Source organism: Macrobrachium rosenbergii, unplaced genomic scaffold (genome assembly GCF_040412425.1).
Source record: "Macrobrachium rosenbergii isolate ZJJX-2024 unplaced genomic scaffold, ASM4041242v1 13903, whole genome shotgun sequence".
Lineage (NCBI taxonomy): Eukaryota > Metazoa > Arthropoda > Malacostraca > Decapoda > Palaemonidae > Macrobrachium > Macrobrachium rosenbergii.
The window spans coordinates 1340180-1355458 of NW_027100723.1; the positions used below are offsets into that span (position 1 = coordinate 1340180).

The 15279-nt window shown below is 33.2% G+C and overlaps 1 protein-coding gene across 1 annotated transcript in view; it reads left to right on the plus strand.

Moving 5' to 3' along the window:
* LOC136837971 (uncharacterized) overlaps nt 1-7386 on the plus strand; it is a gene marked incomplete at its 3' end in the record, with an annotated part of 37582 nt that extends 30196 nt beyond the window's left edge. The window contains exon 2 of the mRNA XM_067102839.1: nt 7219-7386. Within this exon, the coding sequence (XP_066958940.1) occupies nt 7219-7386 (168 nt within the window). The remainder of the gene's footprint in view (nt 1-7218) is intronic.
* Between the last annotated feature and the right edge of the window lie 7893 nt (nt 7387-15279).

Below are 15279 nucleotides of genomic sequence, written 5' to 3' on the forward strand. Positions count from 1 at the left end.
AAAAGTTTGCATTCGGTCACTAAATTCGCACCTACAGTACGGCAGGAGACATTCAGTGTCATCATAAAATATGCCAGCGGCAATGACAACAGGGCAGTGATAGTCGCACGTAATGTATTCAGAATACAATAAATATTAGAAGGATGAACAGTTTTATTGGGCAATATAATACAACACCGTTGTATTCTGGCGGAAATTATGCAACACGGAATCAAGTCTTGATCACGAGGGAGGAAACGCAGTGCAGAAGAGAGAGAGAGAGAGAGAGAGAGAGAGAGAGAGAGAAGAGAGAGAGAGAGAGAGAGAGCGTGTCAAGAATCTGCTAGTAGACGCTCATAGCTAGTGTACACAGTGACGATGACGTAACTGGAATATCAAGGTGGCCTTTTCCTGTGCAGGATCATATGTGTGCTTGGCTTTTGTATTTTTTTTTTTTCACGTTTAAAAAAAAACAACAACCTGTAACTTTAGGTTACAGGTTGCTGTGCATTTATAAAATTCTGAGGTTTTTAAATAAAGATCATTTCAGCTCTTTTAAAAGATCTGATTACTATTTAAACCTCAAGTCACTGTTACTTTTATCATAAGAAAAGACGGAAAAAAATAGTGTATGTTTATACCAGTCAAATAAATTTATATCTTCATTCAGTTTATTATATAACGGTTTTGTCTAGAAGCAGCAAGATCTTTTCATTCACATTATGGTAACAGTTAGCCACGACTTTTTATTCAGTAAAAGTTCATTGATCGAGGGAGCCTACACAATTATTATTATTATTATTAAAGTAGTTTAACCAGACCACTGAGCTGACTTTCAGCTCTCATAGGGCTGGCCCGAAGGATTTGATTAAAATACTAGGTCCAGGCCTGAAGTCAAGCGTTAGGACCCAATAGATCATCCAATACTAAGATGAATGAATTAAAATGAAATTAAAAACTGCACATAGGCACATGCTCTCATACAATAAATACATTTACTCAGACTTCCTTACATACATACTAAAACGGTATATTAAAATTCAGAATATAAATTAAACAAAATTTTAAAAATTCTTTTTTGTAAAATTCAAATGTTAAAAGGATTTTGATTTTTATTATTTACTTATTTTTATATTTTGTTAATTAAATTACAGTTTTTCAAGAACATCAAAATTGGAATGATTGAAAATGTGAAAGATTCTGACAAAATTTCTTTCACTGTCTATTTCCAAAAGTAGACATTCGTTGTCGGTCATACTTTGGACATTCACGTAACACATGTCTGACTGTTATTAATACATTCTGCATTCTGAGCACTCGGGAGCCGGGCCATGGGGCTGCTCATTAAGTGCCCATGTGTCAGACGAGTATGGCCTATTCTGAGGCGTGTTAAAATTACTTGTGTTGTCTCTCTCTCTGATATGATGAACTCCATTTTTTAACATTAGGTTTTATTTGTTTCAGTTTATTATTTTCAGGTTCTTCATCCCATATATTTTGCCATTTATTTATGATACTGTTTTATTTTTTGTGAGTTCATAATCTGTAACAGGGATATTCACATTTGATCTTGTCATGTGAGTTGCTGCTTTAGCTGCTTTGTCTGCTTCTTCATTTCCTTTGATCCCTACATGCGCAGGGATCCAACATATTTCTACATTTTTTCCATTATTATATAATTTATGGAGATATAATTTAATTTGTTGTACTATATTATTATTAGATTTGTAACTTTGAATAGCTTCTATAGCGCTTCTTGAATCACTGAAAATTACAAAATTATTGAATGATGATTCTTTAATTATTTTTATAGCTGATGCAATTCCACACAATTCTGCTGTAAATACAGAAGCATTATTGGGAAGGAGAACTGATAACGTTTTGTTTTGGGACACTGCAGCATATCCTACCCGTGTTCTGATTTAGATCCATCTGTATATATTGCAGTAATGTGGACCTTTTCGGTTTATATGCTCTATTGTATGTTGTCTATGGTGTTCTGTTGTATATGAGTTATTTTTTTGATAAATACTTGAGGTGTGTGCAAATTCTCGTTTTATTCATTGTCCAGGGAGGAGGTGATTTTACTATTACAGGCACTTGTATATTTATATTCAGTGACTCAAACAATCTTCTAGCTCTAATTGGGAAAGGTGGTGGATGGTTGTTTATAAATACATCTCTTAATTCAAATAATTTTTTGGTTGGAGAATCATTAGTTTGAATTCTTAAAGCACTTTTCATTGTTACTAGCTCTCTATGGAGAGACAAAGGCAGTTCACCACATTCAACTTGTAAAGATGATTTTGGTGATGATCTAAAGGCTCCAGAGCATATTCTAAGGCCTTCATTGTGAACAGGGTCTAACATTTTCAGAACTGCGTCAGATGCCGAGCCATATACTTCACTTCCATAATCAATGATGGACAGAACTGTTGCTTTATACAGCACAGTAAGGGTATGTCTATCGGCTCCCCAAGTAGTGTTCGATAGTTTTTTAATTAGATTTAATGCTCTTTTACATTTTAGATTTTACATATGTAATGTGGGCTCTCCAGTTCAAGTGGGTATCAAATACTAATCCTAAAAATTTTGCTGTTTGGCCAATTGGTATACTATGGTTTTTGATTTTTAAATCTATTTCTTCACCTTTTTCCATTTTTTGTTTTTATAAAACATGATTGCTTGAGTTTTATCTATGGAAAATTTAAAGCCTACAGATGAGGCCCATTCATCTATTTTTACTATGCTTTTATTAATGATTCGTTCTGCATGTTTTATTCGGGATGCTGAATAATATATGGCAAAATCATCCATGTACAGGTTACTTTTAATGCCAATAGGTAGATTTTTACTGATATCATTAATTGCTAAAGTAAACAGTGTTCCACTAAGGACGCTTCCTGTGGAACACCATTTTCAAGTGGAAATGTTCTAGACAGATCATCATCAATTCTCACCTGAAAATTGCGGTTTGTCAAAAAGTTCTGTATAAACCTAGGTAAATGTCCACGGATGTTGTTGTTTTGTAAAGTTTTTAATATAGCATACCTCCATGGTATCGTATGCCTTTTTCAATGTCAAAAAGACAGCTACAGTAATTTGTTTTCGTTCAAAACCTCTACGTATATGGTCTTCTAAGTTACAGAGAGAATCCAATGTGGATCTGTTACACTGAGACCCAAACTGAGTGGGAGTTAAAATTTTATTTTCTCGAATGTGCCATGTTAGTCGAGCATTTACCATTTTTCTAGTAATTTGCATAACAACTTGTTAAAGAAATTGGTCTGTAATTATTTACATTACTGGGATCCTTTCCAGGTTTGGGGATTGGAATTATTATAGCTTTACGCCAATCATCTGGAAATAAATTTCTAAGCCATAAGTGGTTATAAAACTCTAACAAGTATGTCTTTGCCAAAGGTGCTAAATGGCATATCATTTCAAAACAAATATTGTCACCTCCAGGGGCAGATTTATTGCTGTTCAACAGAGCAAATTCTAGCTCTTCCATACTAAATTTTCTATTATAATATATATCTTCTACTGTTTCAAAATTTATTGTTATTAATTCTATATTATTTTTCTTTGTGCGGAAATGCTCATCTAAATTTTTGTTGCTACTTACTTTTGCTAAATTTTCACCTATTACATTACTAATTTCTTTAGGATCAAGTATTCTTTTCCCATCTTTTATTATGGCATGTCTAGGTGGTTTGACATGGGTACCATTTATTTTCCTGAATTTTTCCCATATTTTTTGTATGGGAGTATTTTTAGAGAGATCTGATACATATTTTCTCCATGAAACGATTCTTCCTTGAATTACTTCTCTTTTAAACTTTGCAGATATTTTATTATAAAGAGGTTTTAATGTATCAATTTCTAATAATAATATAGTTAGTTTTTGTAAGGTTCCTACTAATATCGGCAAAGTTTTGTTTAATTTACTGAATTTTCTATTCAAATTATTTAGTCGTCTTCCAATCTGGTGTTTTAGTTTTATTAATTCTGTTAGTTTTTCAGACCACCATGGGACTTTGTGTTTTGTTGGATGAGATTTGGATTTTGGTATTGCTTTATCAGCAGCATTTGTAATGAAATCAACAAGAAATTTATTAGTTTCATTATGGTCTTTCAAATATTCAAATGGTGGGATATTTCTGGTGTGGAATTCATATTGTTCCCAATCTGCTTTATAAATGTTATATCGAGGGGCATGTTTGGTGGGGTTATTTTGTAATAAAGAAATTAATATGGGGAAATGATCACTTGTATGCAAGTCATCTACTGTATTCCAGTCCAATCTGTCTACTATGTTTGTTGTACATAGAGTTAGGTCGATTGAGGAATATGTTCCATGTGTTTTAGAAAAATATGTGCTGATTTCGTTATCATTTATACAGCACATGTCATATGAATCTATGAATTCCTCTATTTTATTTCCTGCTCTATTTGATTCTGTACAATTACAGTCCCACATTGGGTTGTGGGCATTAAAATCACCTACTATTAACGTTGGTTCCTTAGTATTATTAAGTAACTCTTTGAGTTTGTCAACGTCATAATTTTTATTAGGTTGATTGTACAAATTATGAATTACATAATTATCGTTTTTTATTCGTATTCTAATACTCGACGTTTGCAAATCAGTAAAGTTTACAGGTACTTTGTCATAACATACTTTGTTATGTACATATATAGCAGTTCCTAAATTTCCTTCTTCCTCTCTAGATGAAGATGCTAAGGTATATTTACCTATCGTTAATATTGTTTTGTTGACATGTTGCAAACATAATATCATTGGTTCATATTCTTTTAATAACCGCTGTATTTCTCCTAGGTGTAATCTGGTCTGTAGACCATTTACGTTCCATTGTATAATATAACTATTGAAAATATTTTTTATAGCGGTCGGGTTTTACTCTTTTTTTGTATTATCAATTTGGAATTTTTCTAATAATTTACTCACGACATTCATCTGTTTTTCCTTATAATAGACTAAGTGCTCAATGCACATGCACCCTTTTTCATGGTTACTCAAATCTGTGTTTTCTTTTTTTTATATTTCATAAAATTTCTTATAATGTTTGTTAAACCATCTTTTGTTATGCTTTTGTTGTTATTGCATAATTCAATGAAAATCATTACATCCACAAGTATTATCATGTGTATTTCTCTTTTCATTTGCTCTTGTGCTGCACCAATTACTGGAGAAGGAGTAATCTCTTCTCCCTTGACATAATCATTATCATCTATGGTATGATTCTCTTTCACTTCTTCAGTCTTCTCGACATTTGCCTTCATAGGTTCTATTATTATTTTAGGAGATAAAGGTATATTCTTAGCTTGTTTTTGTTTTTGTTCTTTTTCATCTCCTTTATCTTTGGTTTAACTGATGTTTCTCTAATAATAGTTGGTTTCTTCGTTTTGGGTGGTGTTCTCTCCAAAGGCCTTTTTTATCTTTAATTTCCTGTCTATCTCTACCCTCTTCTGTCACTTTAGTAGCAGCATCTTCCTGTGTGTCTATTTGCATTAATATTTCAAATGAATTGGATAAAATATTATCCATCTCATTTGTACCTGTTTCTTTATTCTTTATTTTATTTTTTATTTCTAAATTATTAATTTTTCTTGAGACTTACTTGTCTGTGCTCTGTTATTTCTATCTGTTTCCGTTTTTGCTTCATTTTTTGTTCTTGTTATTGAGGAATATGAATGTTTCTTAGATGGATCTTGCATTCCTCTCACTTTTAATTCCAATTTAGCCTCTCTGATAGACATCCCTGTTCGTTCTTGTAACATTTTCAGTTCTGTATTGTATATGTAGTACACACACTCCTTGGACCTAGCATGATGATCCTGTCCACAGTTTACACATTTTGGTTCACTACATTTCCATTGTGTGGCATGTTTGTCAGATCCACAATAAGCACATACAGGTTCATTTCTACAGTTTTTTTTTTGTGTGTCCATACTTACTACAATTTTGACATTGTAGTGGGTTTGGGAACATAAGGCCTCAGTTCTCTATTTTGGCCTAAAATTTTTATTTTTTGAGGTAACTCTTGGCCCTCAAATTTTATTTTTGCAATTCTTAAAGCCTTATTATTTTGTTTACTTGGTATTGTATATACCTCACAGTCTTGGATTTTGGTATATCTCATTTTAAGAGAGTCCAATAGTATATTTTTGTCAACCGGTTCGTCATTATTTTCAGGAAGTACAATAGTACCCTGAATGCTATTCATAGTGTCATGCTTCTTTACTTTTACATTTACATTGTCAACACTTTTTATCGACAGATAGTCCTCAGACTGGTTTTTTGTTGTGGCTTCTATAAGCCACGTCTTCATTTTTATTTGTCTAAACGACATTTCTGTCGTTGAGTGTCTTTTAATAAGAAGTTTTCTAACTTTAGGGCTGAGATTTGCTGTTCTGTTTCCATGGTCAGAAATCCTTGACCAACTTCCACTCCCAAAGAGAGAGTCGAAGTGAGTCAAGGTTGGGTCAAGACGATATTTTTTTTTTTTTATTTAATGAGTACTGGAGCATAGGGTTCCAGTGTGATTACATTTGCATTCTTTTTTGTTTTTTCCAAAGAAAGGTTGTTACAGGAGGTTCCAGTGGTCGTCATCTGTGCCAAGTCACTACCATCAATGGGCCCAGGGTACTGAATCTTTAATTTCACTTACCATAAAGATTTGAAGGAAAAAAAAAAAAAAAAGTAAACCTGAAAACCTTAAAAGATATCATCAGCCTTTCATGGAGTTCATTCCTCCACTAATGGCACAAGTGAGAACTGACTCCCAAATGTCCGCATCCCTACCCTACCCCAAAGGGGATGGCACAACATGATTAGAGTGGCTCAAGTGTAAGCCAACCTGCTTGATAGGACTGAGAGCATTACTAGAATACAATCATCCCCACCCTAATCACATTATGGGCAAACCGGACAGAATGCCGAGAGTCCTATTCCCAGAACTAGACCCCCCTGGAATCCGTGGTCCAGTCCCGTAGAATAGTTCCGCCTGAAAACTCAGGTCCGAACATTATCGGGCAGTTGATGGTCCTGCCACGGTTCTCACTATTTAGCTTCGGATATAAACCCAATCCCAGCTATGATACCTTTTCCTATTTACCAGGTCCAAGAAATTTGTACGAAAGTGAAAATATCCACGCCATTTAAATCGAAAGGTTTGTAGGTGATCCGTCAGGCCTGGGCTCTTATTCTTTAAGAACGAAGAAGAAAAGCCAGGGCCCCTTACCCTCACCACGTGAAGGAACCTGTCACCGAAGAGTCGAAGAGAAGAGAAGACGACAATGCTGAAGTCAGGCCAGATCAGAAATCTTCTACAGTAATACTGCGTGGTGGTATCCGGCATCTATCACGCACTTACGTCACTGGTGAGGAGATGATGAGCATTATAATCACGTTACTCATCAACATGACAAAATATGAGACCTTTCTAATTGCTACATTGCTAATTTCCATTAAATTAGTAAATAGCCCTTCAAGTCAGACAACGTATAGGCACTGCATTGGATAAAAAGTTAAGACAGAATCATTAACATGAATGAAATCAGGCAGGTTTATCAAATAAAGGCCATCTCCTGAGTGGCTTATATAATGCAATTCTTCAAAAGTAAGTCATTGCTGTATAACAGGAAAATTCCGTCAAAATATTTTACTTAACGTGCATAAAAAGTGAACAACTGAAATTAAAATTTTGATATTTGAAGCCCAGAGTTAAGAAAACAACTTTAGTATACGAACAGGCAGAAGTAATCAGTGAACATTCGTATTCTTACGTATGACGCTTCGAACTTGCAGAAGTACCCGGCTCATGACTTACAGTATGTGAGGAGGGGGAATTGCGCACAGGGAACCTCAACTATAAATCTTCGGCGTTACGAACGTCATTATGGAGTTCAATTGATGTTTGGAAAGGTGTAACGAAAGTTATAGAGAGAAATTACGAAACCATAATGGTTCAAGTTGTTGACTATGCTGAAAGGGAAAACTTGGATTATGAATGAAAAGCTTTGGCTGGCATTGGAGCACAAGAGAAAACGTTAGATTGGGTAGCAACCTCGCCATGTTTCTTTGCTTAGTTAGTCTTATCCTTTCGTCAGTAGTAGTGTTATATCACTTTGTGAGCATCTTCGTTTCTGGGTAATATCAGTAATGATCGTCATAAAAGGATTTAGGTTAAAACAACGTCAGTCTCTCGCGCTCTCTCTCCTGATGGAAAACTTTATGAAATTACCACTAGTATTTACGTATGTGTGTGTGTGTACAAACAAACACACACACACACACACACACACACACACATATATATATATATATATATATATATATATATATATATATATATATATATATGTGTGTGTGTGTGTGTGTGTGTGTGTGTTTGTGTGTGTGTTGAGATATTTTAGAATTTTGTTTACCATCTAATTAAGGAGTGCAAATGATATTAAGTAAAATTTAACGAACTGAATTACTACCCGTCGAATTATATCATCCCATATGTGAAGCATTATACACATACCACGATGCACTAGTATTACCAGCATTAATTCTCTATATTCACTGAGTTTTGTTACCTTTTTTAGTCGCTATCGACCAATACATATAATATCTAATTTTTTTTTATATATAAGGATATGGGTACAACCAGGAAAGCTTTCGGTTCACAGAAAGTAACCTATAACTAATTGCCTACCGGGAAAACATTTATATGTACTTTGCTATAAAAGTCTCTCTCTCTCTCTCTCTCTCTCTCTCTCTCTCTCTCTCTCTGTCTCTCTTGTCCATAACTTAAGAGCTATCCTGAGGTCTCGTTCGTTATTAAAACATGTGAAGGGAGAAGTAGGCGTTTCTCCCCATTCCGATAAAATCTGTTATCAGAAGCTGTTAAGATACAATGAATGATTTTTTTTTTCTCCTTAAGTAACGATTCACTACGATTCCTGTATTTTAGTGGGTAACGAAACTTGAGTCTTGCACAGGAATCTTGAGTTACATTTTGTGAAGCTTAGGCAACAAAGAGGTTCCAAGCAAAAGCAAAATGACTGTCACATGCAGATTTTTCAGTTAAGTTTTAAATTACTGAGTAACTTTATGTACAAAAATTCATAAAAAGTTTCATGTATATAATCACTTTGTATTTCAAATTCAACTCTCCAGGATATTTAATCGACACTGAACTATAACTGCTGTCCCGTCCGCTTATTTGAATCTTTCATTTCAAGAACTATTTTTTACATACTATTTCCCAAACGTACACCAATGTTTCTTCATAAAATATCTTTTTAGAGTTTTACACAAAATTACTCTCATATAGATATAACACGTATATATTAGTGATATTTACCAAAGCACAAAAGAAAAAACCAATGCATCCATTTTCTTTCTGCGAAACTCCACACAACATTTCAGTGGGAACTCTAAAGATGCTGCGGAGAGAAATCTTTTTTTATACTTAATGGAAGAAAAGTTTCTGATAAAAAGTACAAATTTCAAAATGTTACTATTGCAAGCCCTTAGATATTATCTCTTTGGAGAAAAAGAAGAGTAAAGGAGGCAGATCGCCAGTTTACTTAGTGTACAACTCAAGCTATATTTATGAAAAACTTGGAAGGTAGAGAGAGCACCTAATCTAATGCGCCCTGAGACTGACTTGAAGGCGAAGGCAGTTGGGGAGGGGATCAACGAACCAAAAGTTACAAATGTCAATTCTCTCTCCAAACCGGCTGAACGGACTCTATCCAAAATACTGATTATGGTAAATCACAAGCAAAATTTTTAAAATCCTAAGATTTACCATTAAATTAGCTTTGCTTGAATGCGGTGTGCCTGGAAAAATCGAAACGGAGGCTCAGATATGAAATCTTTGAACGCAAACAGGAGAAACATTAAGAAGAATGAATCGCGTAGCGCAATGCGTCCACACTTTAGAATATGAGAGTCCTGTGAATTTAATCAGTTTTTATTTCTCACATATTTAACCAAATGGACATCTATCTCTGAAGACTGAGCAGACTCCAAGGGACAACTCTACACCTCTTATCCAATACAAAATGAAGAAGCCGAATGAATGAATCTAAACCATCCAGCTTCTACCAGAAAAATGGATCTTGAAGTGGTTGACTGACTATCTGTACACGTCGTGTGCCAGACTCTCCGTTCGTGGAAACGAAAATTCAGTCGAGTTTCTGTTCTTGTAAACCTCAAGAACTCGTGTTCTAACTTCGGTCTCTGCTTTGACAGATCAGTAATGCCAAATTCTGTCTGACTATAATAAGAACATTCATATGTATTGAAATAATCATAAAATTGTACAGATTCAATTTGTTACAATAACAAACACATTCAAAATGAGATTAAAAATATACATCACCTTTGGGAAGTCTGTTTAACGAGGGAATATTAGACATCAAAATTAAAATTGAAAGACCATTTCGCATTATCAGAATATTTGAAAGAGTCTAAGTTATAAAGTGAACATTAATTTCGATGAGGATGAGTTTGCTATTAAGTATAAAAAAAAAGGATTTTCTGAGAGTAGAAACTTTCCAGACTGAGAAAGCTGAAGGAAGATGTACTACATTAATGTAATTTATAACGTAAGCTCTCACGTTTCTGTGAAACTAGAACTATTTATAAGCTCTGTATTTTTGTATATGGGCTAAAAAAAACTGTTCCCTGCCCTGGAGAACCAAAAGCGAAAAAAAAAATCTTATTCAGCCATTTCATAAAACAAAAAAAAAACTTAATAGCATCTATAGTAGCTGACGGTGTTTTATTATGAAAGGATTTTTTTCCTCTGAATAATTGATCTGGGTAAGCCTTTTGATGAAGAAGTGAGATTATTTTGTATATATATTTTTTATTGCTCTAGGGTCTTTGTTCTGAGTGGATTGATAACGTAAATGTTTATGTTTATATATATATATATATATATATATATATATATATATATATATATATATATATATATATATATATATATATATATATATATATATTGTATATATATATATATACACATATATATGTGTATATATATATATATGTGTGTGTGTGTGTGTGTGGGGATGTAAGTATGTATGCATGTATGTCCAGGTATGAATGTTTACGTGCGTATGCCCGTAGATATAAGAAATATTGGGTTATGCCTCAGTCACAATGCACATCAAAGTGGTGTAAAAATTAATTTTGTGCCATGTCTGCTGCTTCCCATTCTGTCAATACAATCAAAATCAAGTGCTCACTTCGATCAGAATTCACCATTTTCCTGACTTGATGCTTTTCCTATGACAAGAATCACGGCTCCCAAAGTTGAATATAAAAGAAAAGGTTTCTCTTCACACAAGCCACCCGGTTCAAATCCCAGAGCTAAGTTTCCTCAATTGCGCGAAATCATTATATATACGAGTATATGTTTAGTCAACATTTTTTTTGTAATCAGTCATTACGAATATGAATGACTGAAATTTCAGTCATCACGCGTAATGCATTTTAGGACATTTGATCCCCAGGAGCTAGTTATAAGCACGGCAAAAATATTTGACCCCAGAGATTTTTTTTTAAAAACCCTGAAACAGTGTAGGTGACTCACTGTTTCGCCGTTCTTTAGTACTAGCTCCTGGGGGATCAAATGATCTTAAGTGCATCACGTGATGACTGAAATTTCAGTCATTATGCAATGATGACTGATTACGCATGTTGACTGTGTAACATATATATATATATATATATATATATATATATATATATATATATATATATATATATATATATATATATATATATTATATATATATATATATATATAAATATATATACATATATATATATATATATATATATATATATATATATATATATATATATATATATATATATATGTATATATATATATATATATACATATATATATATATATATATATATATATATATATATATATATATATATATATATAAATATATATACACATATATATATATATATATATATATATATATATATATATATATATATATATATATATATATATATACCAGTAGTCCTGCAATATCTACACTTGCAAAAAAAAGTGGAAAAAACCCTAATTTCTGTCTTTACACAGGTGCTAAGCTTCATATCTTATTTTAGCTCTGTCTATATACTTCAGAACAATTCCTCCCTTTTTACTATGACATAACCAGATCAGTTCACCAGCATTAATTTAATCAGTAACTAGTACTGAGAGTTCTTTTAACCAGTTTGTAAGGAATTGTCCACCTTTTCCATTTCGTCATTTCTGTCATCCTGCAATTGTCTGTCCCCTGTTACATTTTCACCAAAAGTAGATATATATATATATATATATATATATATATATATATATATATATATATATATATATATATATATATATATATATATATATATATATATATATAAGTAGAATAGAACGCTTCAGCATTTTAATCTAGCAGGATGCAGGAATATGTAATAATCATATTTATTTCATTGCCTATAAAGCTGACCATTTAAATAGCTCACCCTTCATTCGCAGTTGCTTTGAATTGCGCCTGCGTAATGGACAGCGGAGCTGTGGCAGGTATGGGCAGCTAAATGTGCTCGTAAAGATAAAACAGACATCAGATCCTTATACCACAAAAGAGCCTTACCTTCCTGCGGTTGGTTATAGTGACATGATAATCCTTGCCCATTTTTTATAGTCTTTAAAAGCTACGTCATCGGGCGTCTGATTTATTTTTTTGTGAACTTTCCTCCCCACTCCTTTTAAAGCTGACGGATTGCAGAAAGGAGAAAGTAATAAGTGCTTGTAAATATGTATATATATATATATATATATATATATATATATATATATATATATATATATATATATATATATACTGTATATATGTGTGTGTGTGTTTGTAGGCAGCTTATATGAGAGAGATGTTTTAGAGAGAGAGAGAGAGAGAGAGAGAGAGAGAGAGAGAGAGAGAGAGAGAGAGAGAGAGAGAGAGAGAGTATTATTATTATTATTAAAATAGTTTAACCAGACCACTGAGCTGACCATCAGCTCTCATAGGGCTGGCCCGAAGGATTAGGATGGAATGACAAGTCTAGGCTAGAAGCCTAGCACTGGGACCTAATAGGTCACTTGTCAATGATGATAAACGAAAATGAAAATGAAATCAAAAGCTGTAAAAAGGCATACACTTTCATACTGGAACACACTCACACAATAAATACATTTAAACTCATGCTTCCATACATACTCACTAAAAAGGTATATTAAAATTTAAAATAAATTAAGTAAAATCATAAAATTTACTTGTTTTAAAATTCATTATACTGATTGATTGTTTTTTCTTATATTTTTCCAATTAATTTGCAGCTTCTCATGAACATTAAAATGGGTGCTATTGAGAACGTTGAAGATTCTGACAAAATTTCTTCTATCGGTCTATTTCCGAAATTTGATAATCGCTGCAGGTTATATTTTGGACATTCACACAGTATATGCTTAACTGTTATCAGCACATTGCAATCTGGGCATTTGGGAAGAGGGCCACATGGACTGTTCATTAAGTGTCCATGTGTCAATCGAGTATGGCCTATTCGAAGACGTGTCAGAATTACTTGTGCTTGTCTTTCTCTTTGATATGATGAGCTCCATTTTCCAACACTGGATTTTATCTGTTTTAATTTATTATTTTCAGGTTCTTCGTTCCATATATTTTGCCATTTTTTTACAAGGACTGTTTTTATATATTTTTTATAGTCACTGATAGGGATGTCTACATTTGTTCTTGTCATGTGGACCGCTTCTTTAGCTGCTTTATCAGCCTCTTCATTTCCCTTAATCCCTACATGGGCAGGGATCCAACATATTTCAATATTTTTTCCCTTATTATACAATTTATGGAGAGAGAACTTTTATATGTTGTACAATATTATTTTTTTGATTATAGCTTTGAATAGCTTCTATAGCACTTCTGGAGTCGCTATAAATTACAAAATTATTATATGAGACTTCTCTAATTATTTTTATGGCCGATACTATTGCACATAACTCAGCTGTAAATACAGAGGCTTTGTCTGGGAAGGAGAACTGATACGTTTTGTTTTGGGATACCGCAGCATATCCCACTCCGTATTGTGATTTAGATCCGTCAGTGTATATTGCGTAATGTGGACCTTTTCGGATTATATACTCTACTGCATGTTGTCTTTGGTATTCTGGAGTATATGAATGATTTTTTGATAAATATTTCAAGTGTGTACAAATTCTCGTTTTATTCATTGTCCAAGGAGGAGGCAATTTTAACATTACAGGCAATTGTATATACATATTTAGTGACTCAAACAATCTTCTAGCCCTAATTGGGAAAGAAGGTGGATGATTGTTTATAAACACATCTCTTAATCCAAATAATTTTTTGGTTGGAGAATCATTTGTCTGAATTCTCAGAGCACTCTTCATCGTTACTAGCTCTCTATGGAGAGACAGAGGTAGTTCACCACATTCAACTTGTAAAGAAGATGTTGGTGATGATCGAAAAGCTCTGAACATATTCTAAGACCCTCATTATGAATTGGGTCTACCGTTTTCAGCGTTGCGTCTGATGCCGAGCCATATATTTCACTTCCATAATCAACGATAGACAGCACTGTTGCTTTATACAATAAAGTAAGGGTATGTCTATCGGCTCCCAAGTAGTGTTCGACAGTTTTTTAATTAGGTTTAATGCTCTTTTACATTTTGATTTCATGTATGTTATGTGGGCTTTCCAGTTCATGTGAGCATCAAATACTAATCCTAAAAATTTTGCTGTTTGGCCAATTGGTATACTATGGTTTCTGATTTTTAAGTCTATTTCTTCTCCTTTTTTCCATTTTTTGTTTTTATAAAACATGATTGCTTGGGTTTTATCTATGGAAAATTTAAAGCCTACAGATAAAGCCCATTCATCTATTTTTACTATGCTTTTATTAATGATTCGTTCTGCATGTTTTATTCGAGATGCTGAATAATATATGGCAAAATCATCCATATACAAGTTACTTTTAATACCAGTAGGTAGATTTTTACTGATATCATTAATTGCTAACGTAAACAGTGTGCCACTAAGGACGCTTCCTGTGGAACACCATTTTCTAGAGGAAATGTTCTAGACAGAACATCATCAATTCTCACCTGAAAACTGCGATTTGTCAAAAAGTTTTGTATAAACCTAGGTAAATGTCCACAGATGTTGTTGTTTTGTAAAGTTTTTAATATAGCA